Source organism: Gymnoscopelus braueri (assembly GCF_963280865.1).
Source record: "Gymnoscopelus braueri genome assembly, chromosome: 12".
In the NCBI taxonomy this organism is placed as follows: Eukaryota; Metazoa; Chordata; class Actinopteri; order Myctophiformes; family Myctophidae; genus Gymnoscopelus; species Gymnoscopelus braueri.
The window spans coordinates 23,003,262-23,018,086 of NC_137614.1; the positions used below are offsets into that span (position 1 = coordinate 23,003,262).

At 41.4% G+C, this 14,825-nt stretch overlaps 1 protein-coding gene across 1 annotated transcript; it reads right to left on the reverse strand.

Moving 5' to 3' along the window:
• Window positions 1–3,636: 3,636 nt before the first annotated feature.
• On the reverse strand, window positions 3,637–12,070 carry ppdpfb (pancreatic progenitor cell differentiation and proliferation factor b). The gene is made up of 5 exons (XM_080444203.1): window positions 11,868–12,070; window positions 8,190–8,284; window positions 7,176–7,253; window positions 4,905–5,004; window positions 3,637–4,208 (listed from the first exon to the last, which is right to left on the reverse strand). The coding sequence occupies exons 2-5, from the start codon at window positions 8,242–8,244 to the stop codon at window positions 4,094–4,096; spliced, it is 348 nt and encodes a 115-aa protein (XP_080300329.1). The 5' UTR covers window positions 8,245–8,284; window positions 11,868–12,070; the 3' UTR covers window positions 3,637–4,093.
• Window positions 12,071–14,825: the final 2,755 nt, after the last annotated feature.

Sequence of the window (14,825 nt, forward strand, 5' to 3'; positions counted from 1 at the left end):
AAGAGATGCAAGAGACCAAGCAAAAAGTACAACTCTGTAGATTGACAAGGATACTCATATAGCTGAACCTGTGGGCCACATTACCTAAATGTCAAGGGGCCAGGGGCCAGTTGATAAATGACAACATTAAAGGGACAGTTCATGCCTTTAATTCATTTGGGGGAATGACCCATCACCTTCATCCAATTTCATATACAAAGATTAGTGTGCTTGAATAGCTCAGTTGGAAGAGCTCTTGACTTCAGACCATAAGGTCATGGGATCGAATCCTAACAAAAGGTTCTCAGCATTAGAGCATTCTGGCTCCCATGGGTCTACTAACTTTTTTTCTCCTTTAAGTGGCCATTGCCATTGACAATGCATTGGGCGCTTAAAGTTAAATATTTCAAAAACTACAAGTTATTTCAAAGTAAAAATCTCAAGCATGCATGTCCACAGTAAGGTGGAATTTTTAAATTGTGAATCAAGTGTATAGGTTAAAGTATGAAGGAACTGCGAGGTGCCAAAGTTTTCAGATGTCATTTTTAAAAGTTAAATATCTCAAAAACTACAAAACATTTCAAAGTAAAAGGTTCAAGCATGTGTGTCCACAGTAAGCTGCATTATAAAAAAGTGTGAATGTAGTTTCTAGGTGAAAGTGTTTTTTGTGTTTTTTTAAGGTGCCAAAATCTTCCATTGACCTCCATTATAATTTTCTGAACTTTTAAAGGAGTATATTTCTAAAACTATGAAACATTTCAAAGATTCATTTTCAGGCAAACACGTCCACAGTAAGATGAACATTTTAAAGTTTATATGGGGTTTATAGGTGTAAGGGTACGGTCACAACGAAGTTTAATTCTACCTATATGGGCAGATTCTGCCAATGCTTTTCAATGGGAATGGTACATTCTCCGCTGCGTTGCACACAGTTTTGCCTTCCTGGATGATTATTCATGTAATAGTATGTAATTAAATATAAGATAACTTCATTCTGTCAAAAAAAAAAAAAAAAAAAAATATATATATATATATATATATATATATATATATATATATATATATATATATATATATATATATATATATATATATATATATATATATATATATATATATATTGTGGCATTTAATTTGATTTTGTTTTTTATTTTAGTTTGATTTGATGGCTGTATTAGTTTTGTGTTGAGGCATTTGTATTGGGGGCGGGGGGGTCTCATCCTATCCCAACCTATCCCATCCCATAATAAAGCATAAAACAAACTCCAATTCCACTTTTTAGAGTTGAACAATTTTAACAGCAAGCAGCTGATTCTGCAAACTCCCCTTTTTTCCTTTTCAGTATGAGTTCACTTCATGAAGCTGACTAACAGATCTATCACATATCCTGACACATGCATTTCCCTGTACTGTAGAATGGGCCTGTGTAAGCATGACTGTCCCCTGCCTGTTCACCTCCTTTCTCCCTCTCTCTCCCTCTGTCCATCTCTCTATCTGTCCCCATTGAATTGCAGCAAGTGAGAGGAAAAACAAACAATAGGTGTTCAAAATGGCTCCCATGCATGATGGAGCTGAAAGGTTGACAAGAGGATTTGTTCTGCGGCTCCCAGTCCCATTTGAAGGGACGCCTATTCACCTAGTGCAGCAGTTTTTCCAGCTCATTGGGTGTTCAGTCAGTGACGTACGTACATTAAACCAGGGATGGAAAGGATCTCTTCTCTATCTCTCTTATATTAGGCCATATCTGTCACTGTCTATCTTTCCAATATTTTCCATTGCACTCAGTTCATTGCTCCCTCTCTACCTCTTTCTTCTTTCCCCCCTTTTCTCTCACTCTCTCACTTTCCCTCTGTGCTTTTTTCAGGCTCTAGTCTAATGCAAGAAGAAAAAAGGTGTTATGACTGAATGTCAAAAACAATATTTCTACTTACATTTCCTATACAGGTTGAATAAAATATTGGAACTGAGGACCGTATAATGACATAGCCAGGGATGTGTAATGATAAGATTCAGGGTTAGCTTACTCATTTTAGGTACTCTCCCCCCGTCTTTTGAGCACTCTACCAACTGAGCTACCCGGGGACACATAATGCTACTTTAGTGTTCACTACATGGATTTAGTGAGAAGAAGGAATACAACCAAGCAAATGGAAGTGTATTGTTTATGAAACTTCTACGATACTCAAACTCAGGCGGACGCCTTTTTAGGAGACCGGAAGCAGGTTGGTGTCCGCCCACTTCACGCAGATATCTACGAGAGACGCGAGACTATGCAGATACGGGAAGTAAACCGGAGATGGTGTGTCTTGCCAAATTATGTTGCGCGAGTCTTGTTTTTTTTTGTCGATCTGCTGTTTTTGCTATTTTAGAATGTTTATGCTGAAAACAGTTTTGGCCATAATGAGGTTTCCGCCCGACATACAATATATTCATATTGATATACATTTGGCCGCGGACCCCCATCTGAAAATGTTTTGTGCCAGGGACCCCCAGAAGCAACGATTTGAGTTAAATGTTCGCTTTAAAAATGTATATATATTTCAAAGATATGCACACATTTTCAAGATTTTTCAAAAATAGCAGATCTACAAGCTCATAGTGCGGCACTCGGTGCCGCGCTATGAGCTTGTAGATCTGCTATTTTTGAATAGCCAAAGCTAAGTGGTTAAAAATGATTGTGACGCTATCAGTGGCGTACCCACCGTAGAGGCAGGAACTAAAATCTCGCCTCCCCTAGAAAATGAAGTAAAAGACTGACTGAAAAACAGGCAGTGAAAAAAATCCCAACAGAATAGTGGCCGTCGGACCATTAGCCCGCCTCCTCGTCCATTCACGCGGGCCGGGCAGGCAGCTAATCACCACCGTATCCATTCAGCAGAGCGACCCTCGCCTATATAGTGATGCAAATGTATGCCTTTGTCTTCATGGGGTACCAGGAGTGCCAGGGGTGGGGGTCTGGGCCATCACCTGTAGGCTACTCACCTGGCATAAAAGGGGCTCTGAGAGCAGCTTGAGCCATTCATTACTAAACTACAACATGAAGAGACCACAGCTGAAGAATTAATTGATTGATTATACTTGCATATTGTTTTTATTAAGTGTAGTGTTGTTGTTAACTTGTTTCCCCCTAGATTTTTCCCCGAGTGCCCCCCCCCCCCTTGGGGGGGGGCCACAGAGTTCAGCCACAGAGAAGAACGCCGCTCTGGTTTTGGCCTCCATGATTGGTCAAGTTCAAGGATTCTGCTATCGACTTTCATGGTCTTTTATAGGAATACGTGAAGCCTGGCTTTACCATCCTGGCTCGACACAGCCTGGCTTGACAAGGGGGCTAGCTCGACAAAGTCGCTCCTTTTCAGCCTGGCTTGGCGTTCATGGAACGGAATAAACCAGGCTGTACGGACTAGACTTTGTCAAACCTGGATTTGACTTATATCCAGGCTTCTTTAATTCTCCTTTCGTGTAATAGGCCCCTGTTATCCCAGTTCATCATTTTGTTTTACCTTTGCTAAACAAACAAAAAACACAAAAATGACACATTTTGACAAACTTAACATTATGTATACAAAAGTGATTCTAATATACTGTACTGCAATAAAAAAAATATATATATGAAACTATTGCAGTCAAATGTCAAAAATAAATACAAAGAAACAGATCTTAGGCTGCAAGTCTACTTTATTGTAACTGCAATCACAGGGTGACACCAGTGAAAAAACGTTCAACAAACAGGCATGTTTGTATGTATGCACCACAATGTATGTGCACCACAGTATTACAGAGACAAAGACAGTACAAATGTTTTAAAAAATGATCAACATGGCGCTCATCGTGTAGTCTTCTCTTTTTTTGTTCATTTTATTTTATCTTTTCTTTTTGGCGATAAAAAAACACAAGGTTACAAAAACAAAATAAACAACGTACAGCAGCCTGTACTACTAAAATAATAATAACTCTGAACGTAAAATGGTTGTAAACGGGACTTCATCCCGTCACCTAGCGTTGGTTGGTCGGTTTGTCTGTTCGATTCCCCCAAGGCGCGGAATGGAACGGAGCGTGGGGTCGGACATGGGGGGGTGGGACATGGGGGGGGGGGGGGGTTTGGGGCATAGCCTGATCAAGGAGAGGCGGGACCTCCCGACTCGCTCGTCTCGCTCTCCTGGCGACGTATCACCATCTCCCTGGCAACACAGGAGATCTGGCCATTTGTCACCGTACCAGGAACCCCTGCCCTGAGAGAGTGAAAGAGAGACGGTCAGATAGGGGTCAACTGAAAGAGTGCGTGTTTTCTTATGTTGCGCACAATGGAGGGCTGACCGGCTTTCCCTGCCATTAACAGCCGTACCTGTTGTGTCAATGTAGAACAATCAACAGCGTCGGAGCAAGAATGAACACAGAAATAAAGAAAGTGATAACAGATCACAAGGACGCAAAGTTAAAATAAAATAAAATAAAAAGTTGCAAGATGAATCAAAGTGTAAATCAAGGCAGATGTAGTTTCTTTAAAGTGGACAGAGGACAGGTTAATACAATATGCTGCTGTGTCAGCTGGTTCTAATAGCTGGTCGTGTAGTGCATATGAGAACATTTCACCACAGTGCGATGTCTTGGTGGAGGGCCAACACACAGCATAGTTAGCCCACTACTTTCCAGCCAGCTCTATTCAATTGGATAGAGTACAGATCTAGTTTGGTTCTTGGGCAATCTATCATCAGTAGTATTATGCAATCGCACATCCTGTTTGACAGGGTGTGAGCTAGCAGAACAAACTGGCTTGTTATTACTATATTAGGACGTTTGCTTGTAGGGACATTGACATGCAGGTTAAGATTAACACAACACAGAATCATGACTTGTAATTCGAATATGTGGTTGTTATTGACAGTATGGTGCAATACTGCACTATACCAGGACTTCTGTGAACTTACTTCTGCAGTGCTTCTTCGGTTAGGGGGGTCATCCCAGGTGTGTTCTGCTTCCCAAAGAAGAAACTGGACCACCAATGTCCAGAGTCTTGCTTGGGGAGACCTGAAGGCCAGACAGAACAGTCAGTAACATTAAACAGGACCGTACGCAGCTGATAACAGACTAAAAGCTAGAACTGCTGGTCAGAGAAGGGTTTATTGACAGTATATGGCAACTGTATATGCAAGGACTACTGTACGGCTGACATGAAAAATGCAAAAATGCCACAGCTGCTGTGTGTGTGTGTGTGTGTGTGTGTGTGTGTGTGTGTGTGTGTGTGTGTGTGTGTGTGTGTGTGTGTGTGTGTGTGTAAAGTAATTTACTGTTTTTTACAGCCTAGATATAAAAGCTAAGTACAGTAGCATATATTATGTCCTAGAACTAAAGAAGCTGTGTGTGCGTTAAGGCCAATCCTATGTGCTCTACTGTGTGTGCATACATGTTCAAGCTAAGCCCTGTGTGTTTGCTTGAGCCCGTTTCATTAGCCATGTTCAGTCAGTAAGAATGATAACTCAGCTTTCTGTCCTCGACCTGATTTGTCCGTAAGCCTAGCTCCGTGCCAGACTAGACACTCTTGAGGCGTCATTCAAGTCCAGAAAGCTGTACTTAGAAGTTTCATTCCTCCCTGCCTCCAGCTCATTTTATTTACAGTATCATGGTTGCCAAAAATAGTTAGTGGGTCAGGTTCTTGAAACTGTGTCAAACTGAGCCGTAGGTCTTTCATTTTCCCACTCAAATAACCAGAGCGTCCCAATAGCTTCCAATGCTTCTTGATATAATGTTACATTAAATCTGGAGGGACTTAATTGGGGAGGGGGTGTCAGTGACTTGCTCAAAGACACTACAAACACTACAGCAGGGGCTGAACGTGGGAACTGGATGATCATTCCAACCAGCAGGTGACGAATGATGCCTTCCATGTTGAAATCAGGATGTGTCTTTCAGATTTCAAGATTATACTTTCAAGTCTTACTATTTGACCACATATTCAAATTCCAGGAATGTGAAATTAGTTTGAGAGTTGAGACTAGCTCAAAACTAAGTGTTGTCCTCCTTCTTTATAGACAAACTACAGTCCAGGTTTTAAGTAATTTTATCACCATAAAACAAACATTGCGATCAGCTGTATTTAAGCCCTATTGCATATGACGTATGATGGTGTCGTGTGGTGAAAATAGCCGATCTACAAGCTCACAACGCATCCAAAAATAGAGATGCCAATAAGCAGGGCAAGATAGCGTCATGCAGTCAAATTATCTTACAGTATCTTCATCACAGTGCCATTTTTAGAACCATTCAAACACTGACCCAGCAGTTAAAAAGGCCTGACAAACACTCCTGACCCAGTATTTGTCTCTAGTCCAGCTGGTCCTCCTTTAAAGCTATCCAGCATTACTGGTCAACTCACTATACCTAGACTGGCATGGTGGGAGAAAGTGGTCAACTCCCAGTAATTACAATTCCATTATTGCACAAAGCAGCACAAGCATGACTCACAGTGCCAATGTCTGACTCACCCCAGGCAATCATATAAAGTTCTGAGACATCATGTCTGTGTGAGATATGAGTGAGATATGAGACATCAGACTGATGAGGAATGGTATTGCATGTCAGGATATTATGTGAGGATATTACAGTACTGTAATATGTACCGTATATTACACAATAACATAGTAGTAGTTCTCTCTCTCTAGCCTTTCATTTTAAAAAGCATAAACTCACCACATCAATGTAACCTATGCACCTTTGATTTTCTTTAATAATTCTGTAATCCTTAACACTAAAAAGGTCCCCTTTCTCAAAGTGAGGAAGGAGAAACAACTGGTCCAGAGAACATCTAAAGTTTCAGTGTACAATACAGACATTGTACATTGTATTCTGTCAATGTCGAGAGCAAAGATAATCTGTTATTTTTGGTTTGCGATGCGGTTGTATGACAAAGTATTATTGGGCTCAAGGGGGAGGGAACTTTGACATCTGAACCCCTCTGTTTGTGGTATAAAACACAAACATACAAAGTGGCCTCTTTTGGGGATTTTACTCAACTGTCCATATACGCATGTTCCTAACGCCACTTGGTTGTGTGCTGGTTTCGCACACCAAAAATAGCATGTCTACATACAAGCTCTGAGCTTGTAGATATGCTAAATTCAGTGCGTGACCTTATACACAACCATAACTCAGGCTTAACAAGAATACAAGTGAAACCCCATCACCACTGAACAAACACACACCTGGATGATGAGGGATGACCTCTCCGGTGTACTCCGAACTGCCACAAGAGCTGCTGCTGGAGGTAGAGCCGATGCGCCCTGCAGAGCAAAGATGAGAGGGAGAAGGGGAGGAAGGTGACAATGTGAGGCTTGAATCATTCATCAAAACCAGCAGCTGTTTGTAAAATACAAACGCATGTAGCAGGGAAATGGGCATGTGCTGACATGTGCTAACAAAGTAGAAATGTCTCTTGCTTGGATCAACAAAATCACAGTGGAAGCCCATCACTTTCACATAATTCAAGCATTGTGGGTTTTGCTATAAAAAAGCCATTAGAGCTTTACGCAACATAAGAGCTTTAGAGGCAACGTAGCCCCCTGTAGGAAACTTGGATCTGATTCACTCAGGTGGGTTACTACTCTATTTTAGGACACTGATGAGAACCCAGACACACCCAGATGTTCTCAAAAATGTATACAGGCACAGGCATCAAATCTTTTCATGAAGCCAGTAACAGTCTTCACAATTGAGTTCCTATAAGAATTGCTTGAATTTACCTCAGATAAGAATGCAAGGAAAAGGGGAAGGATTCGTTTTATGAAGAGATGATGTCCTCCTCTGGGATCTGCTTAATTTCCAGTGGGATTACTTTACCTCTCTGACATGCCTTCAGGTGATGGAACATTTTTCAAACATAATTCCCACCCGAAGATAATGATACCGTTTAGGCTAACTGTCAGACCACGCACTCGTATTGTGTGGGGTTCAAACTTCTAACATTCTGGTCATGGGACAATTTCTCTCAATAGGCAGACCAGAGACAAAACTGGATTTAGTCTCTCTATGTGAACCAGGTATGCAGGTGAGGACTTGGGTACCCCCCACCACCACATTTATTCAGAAAATGCACCTCTCTACTTGTGAATATGATTCATTTTGTCACCTTCTGTTTAGGAAATGCATTTGGAAATGGAAACATTGGTCTGCCTTGCCATTACAACACCACTGTGGCTAAAGTGAAGAAAGATACCCACTTCGGTAGTAGTCGTTGGTCGCCATGAGAGAACCGCCTGCTGGAATGGCTGCCATTCTAACTCCGTTGGTCGCTGTATGCTGTGCTTGATGGAAACTAGAGGAAGGAATAGGAATAGTTAAAACAATGAAATACTTAAGTAAAATAAATATATTAATTGACTTGAGATGTCTTATGTTCCATTAAAATAAAAAAAATAATTGAGGGGACTTATGTTCCATAAAACAGAACACACACTATATTACTTGAATGAATCGAAATTGACGTTCGATACAGTGTACCGAAATTACAAGCCGTATTCAGATTCTTGCACTATTTAAGAATGTTACTCCCGCACATGCGGACGTCCAAGGGAAGCCCGAGGCGCTGTCAATGCCTGGGTCAGGGTGTGACATTCAAAACAAAGACATAGCCGAAATATATGACAGCGTCAACAATTTCATGTTCACCCACCAGTTTGACCATTCATGTTGTGGAATGTCATTTATTGTAAATAATCAAAAAATAACATTTTAAAATACGGTTAAGATTTAGTTGCTGACATTACAGTAAGAGTAAAGTCCAGTAAATTATTGTATCAAAACAAAGCACCCCGTAGAGGACAAGACAAAACAATAACTCGACCTCGACCTCAGCTCTGAGATCAAGCTATTATAATAGATAGCTGGATAGAACGCTGGATTTAAACATTTAATCAGCGTTGTAGAACCACGTTACAAAGTGCCAAGCTGGTCGCTTTTGAGCACAAGTGTGTTGCCTGCGATGAATGAGAAATTAAGGCTATAGTTATTAAAGGGCTGAGCCTTGTAGATAGGGCTGTCACGATTATGAAATTTGTCGTTGAACACCGGAACATGTGAATTAAAATTCCATTTCTGTTTGGCTTTTAGGCTTTGAAGTTGCACAGGGCAGATATGACAACCAAACTAAATGACAGACATCTTTAATAACTTTATACTTTTAAGAAAACATTAATAGTAGTGGAACAAGACCAGGAGACCTGGTTCTGCCAGACCCAGACTTCACATGACGTGTCAGCCTGTGTCTATGCCCATGTATGGACGAAAGGGGGACAGACTTTTATGGCTGGGGCCTAAGGACAAAGTGACCATGCCCATGTATGGAGAAAACAGGTACAAAGCCTCATGTAAGCCAGACCCCCTGGGTCCGGCAAAAAGTTGATCTACTTGTAGATCTGCTATTTCCACTATTTTTGAAAATGTTTGAAAATATCTGAACATTTTTCAACATGGAAACGATTATGCAAAAATAATTGTGATTATCTCAAATAATTGCGATTAGGCGATTATGTAATAATTGTGACATGCCTACATGTAGAATTGATTGCCTTAATTAGAACTGTGTGCTGTGCTCCTCCTAGTGCAGGTCTTGTCATACCAAAAAATCTTAACTTTTCAAAGAATGTTGTTAACTCAACATCTTAAAGAAGAATCTGAAAATTGGCAATTACAAATGTTAGGGCATAAAACCCAAATTTTATATTAATAATATGTTAGACATTTTATTATTCTAGATTCTCATTTGTCATTTATAATTGTTAATATAATAAGTTATTTATTGAGAAAGAAGTGTTTTTCTTTACAAACGAGTCAATAATAATAATTAAAAGAAATCGAATCGTGAGCTTAAAATTGAAAGTCTAATCGAAGATTAGGCATATAGTGACACCCCACATACAGACAGACAGACATAGGCCTACATGTGTCACACACACACACACACATACACGTGTCACACACAATAGTACTAAACCAGGGGGTTTCAACTGATTTTGACCCAGGGACCACCATCCTGACTAAGAGCAACCTGGGGACCACCACTATTGTGCGTGGTGGGTCCATCATAGACCCACCCCACACAATAGTGGTGGGGGGTTCATGCACCGCAGGGAGCTGGAGAAAATAGCTATAATATCAATATCTAATAAAATACAGTGATTTTGTTTGAATATGATTAAGGATTACTGTGATTATGGTAAGCTCACATGTCATATCACACACACATACAGTAAGAACTCCTGTAAGTTATTAAAAGTACAAAATAAAAATAAGTTTAAAAAAGGTTTATTTATTTATATTTTTTTATGCATGGCCAGGGAGGGACCACCTGCACTGCAATGGTGGTCCGCGGACCACCGGTTGAAAACCCCTTCAAATGACGTCACGGGTTTACATGACAGAAGAGACTGCGAGTGCGACAGTTATATATGGCCTGATGTCATCATGGGTGGGGGGAAGCACTTGAAGTCTTTAACAACAACAACTCCCATGTCCACAACCAAAATACACGAAAAACTGATTATATTTGAGGGAACACTTTTTAAAACAAAAGGAGCAGGGTGGAACACGATGTAAAGGTCCTTGCACACTGGTGCGTCTTTTCGTTGCGTTTTTTTTACAACAATGAAAAAAATTGAAAAAACAATGAAAAAAAAAAAACGCAACGAAAAGACGCACCAGTGTGCAAGGACCTTTAATGTCTGGGTCAGGGCGTGACGTTCAAAACAAAGACATAGCCCAAATATATGACATTGTCAACGAATTCATGTTCACCCACCAGTTTGCCCAGTATTCATGTTGTGGAATGTCATTTAATGTAAACAATCAAAAATAAAATTTTAAAATACGGTTAAGATTTAGTTTCTTTACATCTTTTCTTTACAGTAAAGTCCAGTAAATTACTGGATCAAAACAAAGCACCCCCCGGAAAGCACAAAACAAAACAATAATCTCCTCGACCTCAGCCCAAGCTATTATAATAGATAGCATCCAAAATAAAGGGCCAAGCACTGGAACTATACCTGGAACTTGAGTTAGAATGCCTAAAAATAATAATAAATAATAGATTCATAATTAGTGCTTGGTGTGGACGGCTAAGAAGCCTCGTTTATACTTCGTCCGTGCGACGGCGTCGATCACGGAAAATAGCCAATCTACTAGCCCCTACGGAACCTCTCCCTCCGCTATGTAGCTCCGAGATGAGGTCCCTCGTTAGTTTCTGCCGTCTGCGGTCGACATTGTCGCACATTTTCCACTTCACATGTTTCTTACCCCTTTCTGCACATCGTATCCAAAAAGTAAAGCATTTCCGCCACTCTCTCAGATGTTTTAACGGACCATAAAAGCTATCCAACGAGTTGAAGAAAGTATTTAATTTGCCTCCCGTTCCATAATATTTTGCATTAGAAGATGCAATTCATCATTTGACCAGTAGGCGAATCAGTAATGTTATCTCTACGGGCGCAACTCTTGCGCAATGTCTTAAAAACATGTAACCGGATGAAAACCGAGGCAAATTAAATACTTTCTTCAACTCGTTGGATAGCTTTTATGGTCCGCTAGAACTTAAAACATCTGAGAGAGTGGCGGAAATGCTTTACTTTTTGGATACGATGTGCAGAAAGGGGTAAGAAACATGTAAAGTGGAAAATGTGCGACAATGTCGACCGCAAACGGCAGGAAATAACGAGGAACCTCATCTCGGAGCTACATAGCGGAGGGAGAGGTTCCGTCGGAGGCTCGGAGCTACCAATCTACAAGCTCCCAGTGCGTCCCTGAGCTTGTAGATCGGCTATTTTCTGTTTTTTCCAGCTTTGCCTTGCATTTCCCCAACGGCGATCAGAAACAATCCACCATCTTCTCCTCTGAACAAAGCTCACCTTGTGGTGACCCAGATGTGCTTCGGTCCTCAGCAGTAGCACCCACCCAGTGTACAGCAAGTACAACTCTGTCAGCGAGGCTGGGAAGGGGGAGGGAACGCTAGGCGACGGGGCCCATTTGAAAAGAAGTTTTGGGTAAATGTAACCCTCCAAGGTACACGCTAGGATTTCCGTCCGATGTTTGCTCTATAATGTCCAGCGGGGTTCCGCTGGTGCCTTTATAAGAGAACGGGGAGGTGACGTCAACATCTCTTCGGGGCGGAGCCAACAGAAGGGATGATGCGCGGAGCCAACAGAAGTAAAGGGACGATGCTGCTCACTCAGCGCACGCGCTGAGCTGGCGAGAAAACTAAACAAAATGCAAATTGTAACATTTCTCCCATTTATATTCTGTAGGCCTGTTCTGTATATTTTGTTTTGGCTGCAAAGTTTTTAGTTTAAAATTCTCAACACTTAACGCACTTTACTACTTATTACACTTGTATTTAAACAATTATTACATATATGTAGGCCTACAACATTTGTCTGTTTTTATTTATTTATTGTCTGATCGTTGATTCTGTCACACCAACATCTAATGGCCAGTTCACACCAATGCAACAGGCAACCATTATCCCCAATGGCAGTTGCAAGGAGTTGTATTGGTGTGGACTGTCTGTGGACTGGCCTTAAAACTGTTTTGTTGCAAGGAGTTGCGACTAGTTGCATTGGTGCGGCGGTCTGGCCTTTAGTCCACTCAGGGCTGCCAACATTGGACTGTCAGAATCCTGGAGATTTGATGGTGGGGGGTGGTGGGGGCCGTGGGGGGGCGGGGGGGGGGGTTGGGGTAACTAGTCAAGTAATTAGTCAACATTTCGCACAGTTCAACGCTTTTTAGAGGATAATATTAAAAGTTTGAATTGAAGTTCAAACCCCCTAGAGTTTCTCTTAGAGGTACAATTTTACCATCATTTGATAGTCAATGAACTGTAGCCTCATCTCATTACTTAAAAGTGAATATCTCTGTATGATTGCATACACTGACCACCCTCCCCCTGATTTTTTTAAAAACATAGTAGATGTAATTTCCTGTGTTCTGGTGAATTTTGGGAGTTTGATACCAGAGGGAGATGTGGTCGAAATCCAGGAGACTCCTGCAGGATCCAGGAGGGTTGGCAGCCCCGAGTCCACTCCAGTGACTCCACATACTTTTATGAGAATGTGACAAATAGGCTACAGTACAACTCCTTGAATCTGGTTGTGGAAGATAATATAGAACAAGAAATGAGTCGGACTCACCATGACATAAGTGAGGACTATGACAGGATGTACAAATAAAGTAAAAAGAGAAAAGACACAACTATAGGCCAGCAAGTGATTATAGTCAAGAATAAGAGAAGTGAATCAGAAGTATTGTCGTCACATCACAGGTTTACAGAAGTGAAAAAGTGGGTGAAATATTCGTTTTTGTGCAATGTACTATTGTTTTTGTCATTTCCATAGAAATATAAAGGAAGAATGGGGGGGGGGGGGGGGGCAAGGGGGAAGAGAGATCAATCAAATAAAACAAACAAATGATCCACAGTACCTATAAAGGTGCGAGAACATAGCAGCAGATGTATACTGTAAGTGATACTATGGACGTTAGTTAAGGTGCAAGAAAAACTCAAAAAACTAAAGTTAACGGAAAAAAAGTCTGTGCAAAATGTCAGCGCGAGTCAACCGCATAATCCACATAAAGTAAACTGACACTGGTATAATCCACAAGTGGGTCCATTGGGAAGAGCAAAAAAAAGTCTGAGTCCTTGATATAATCCACAGGTAGGTCCAAGGAAGGGCAAAAGTCTAAGACGAGCCTGACGACAGGCTGCAGTCTGGCGGTAGCCGGGTGGAAGCTGTTGCTCTTGATACTGCGGTAGGCCTCCTTGCCCGGCCGCGGTCGTTGTAGGGGTTTGAACAGTTTGTGGCTGAGGTGGTGCTTGTCCTTGATGTGTGTGGGGTGTGTCTCCCATTTGAGCTTCTCCTCGATGTGTACTCTGAGGAACTTGAACTCGCTGACCCTTTCCACTGCAGCTCCATCGATGAGGATGGGCGCATGATCTCTCCGCGGCCTCCTGAAGTCCACTATCAGCTCCTTGGTCTTGTCGACGTTAATGGCGAGGTTGTTCTCCCGGCACCAGTGCCAGCGAGTTGATCTCATCTCTATTGGCCGACTCGTCATTGTTGACAATCCGACCTAAGCATATCTGTATATGGTTGGGATGAAAGCAGTGACAAAAACAGAGGAGAATGTATTTGGAAAGTGTCTAGTAGGCCTACTAGAAAGTTGGAACAAGACAAAGCAACAGATGAAAGAACCCTGAGCATTAGGGTGTTTGAGGCTGCCTGACTTGCTTGCTTGCCACAAGGAGCAAAGGCAATTCGAAAGGACCACAATTAGTCCCAAATAAGCTGTGAAACAAATGTGTGACGCAAGCTTCTTGGATCTGGAAGCGTCAGGTTACAATTAGTCAGGGGATATTAAAAACATCTTGGAATAAATTCTTTACCAAAAAAAATCTTCACCAATGTGTTTGTAAAGGTGTCTAGTAACACGTCTCACAAAGACTGAAATGCAGTTTCCCTAGGAGAATTTGTGACAGCTCCTGAAACTTGGGGTACCCACCATAACGGGGAAAAAACTAATTTTAATTCTGTTTTAAGTAGCATGTGAGGGGTCAAACTAGGGTGTTTTTATGATTCTGAATACATTGCAAGCATTTGTTTTGCACCAAAACCACTCCTTGGGCTAAAAACGGCCACAGCCATCCTTTTCCAGGTATACTTTTTGTGTAAGAAGCCCATTGACATTGGGCCGTTTTTAGCCCAAGGAGTGGTTTTGGTGCAAAACAAATGCTTGCAATGGATTCAGAATCATAAAAACACCCTAGTTTGACCCCTCACATGCTACTTAAAACAGAATTAAATTTTGATTTGTTT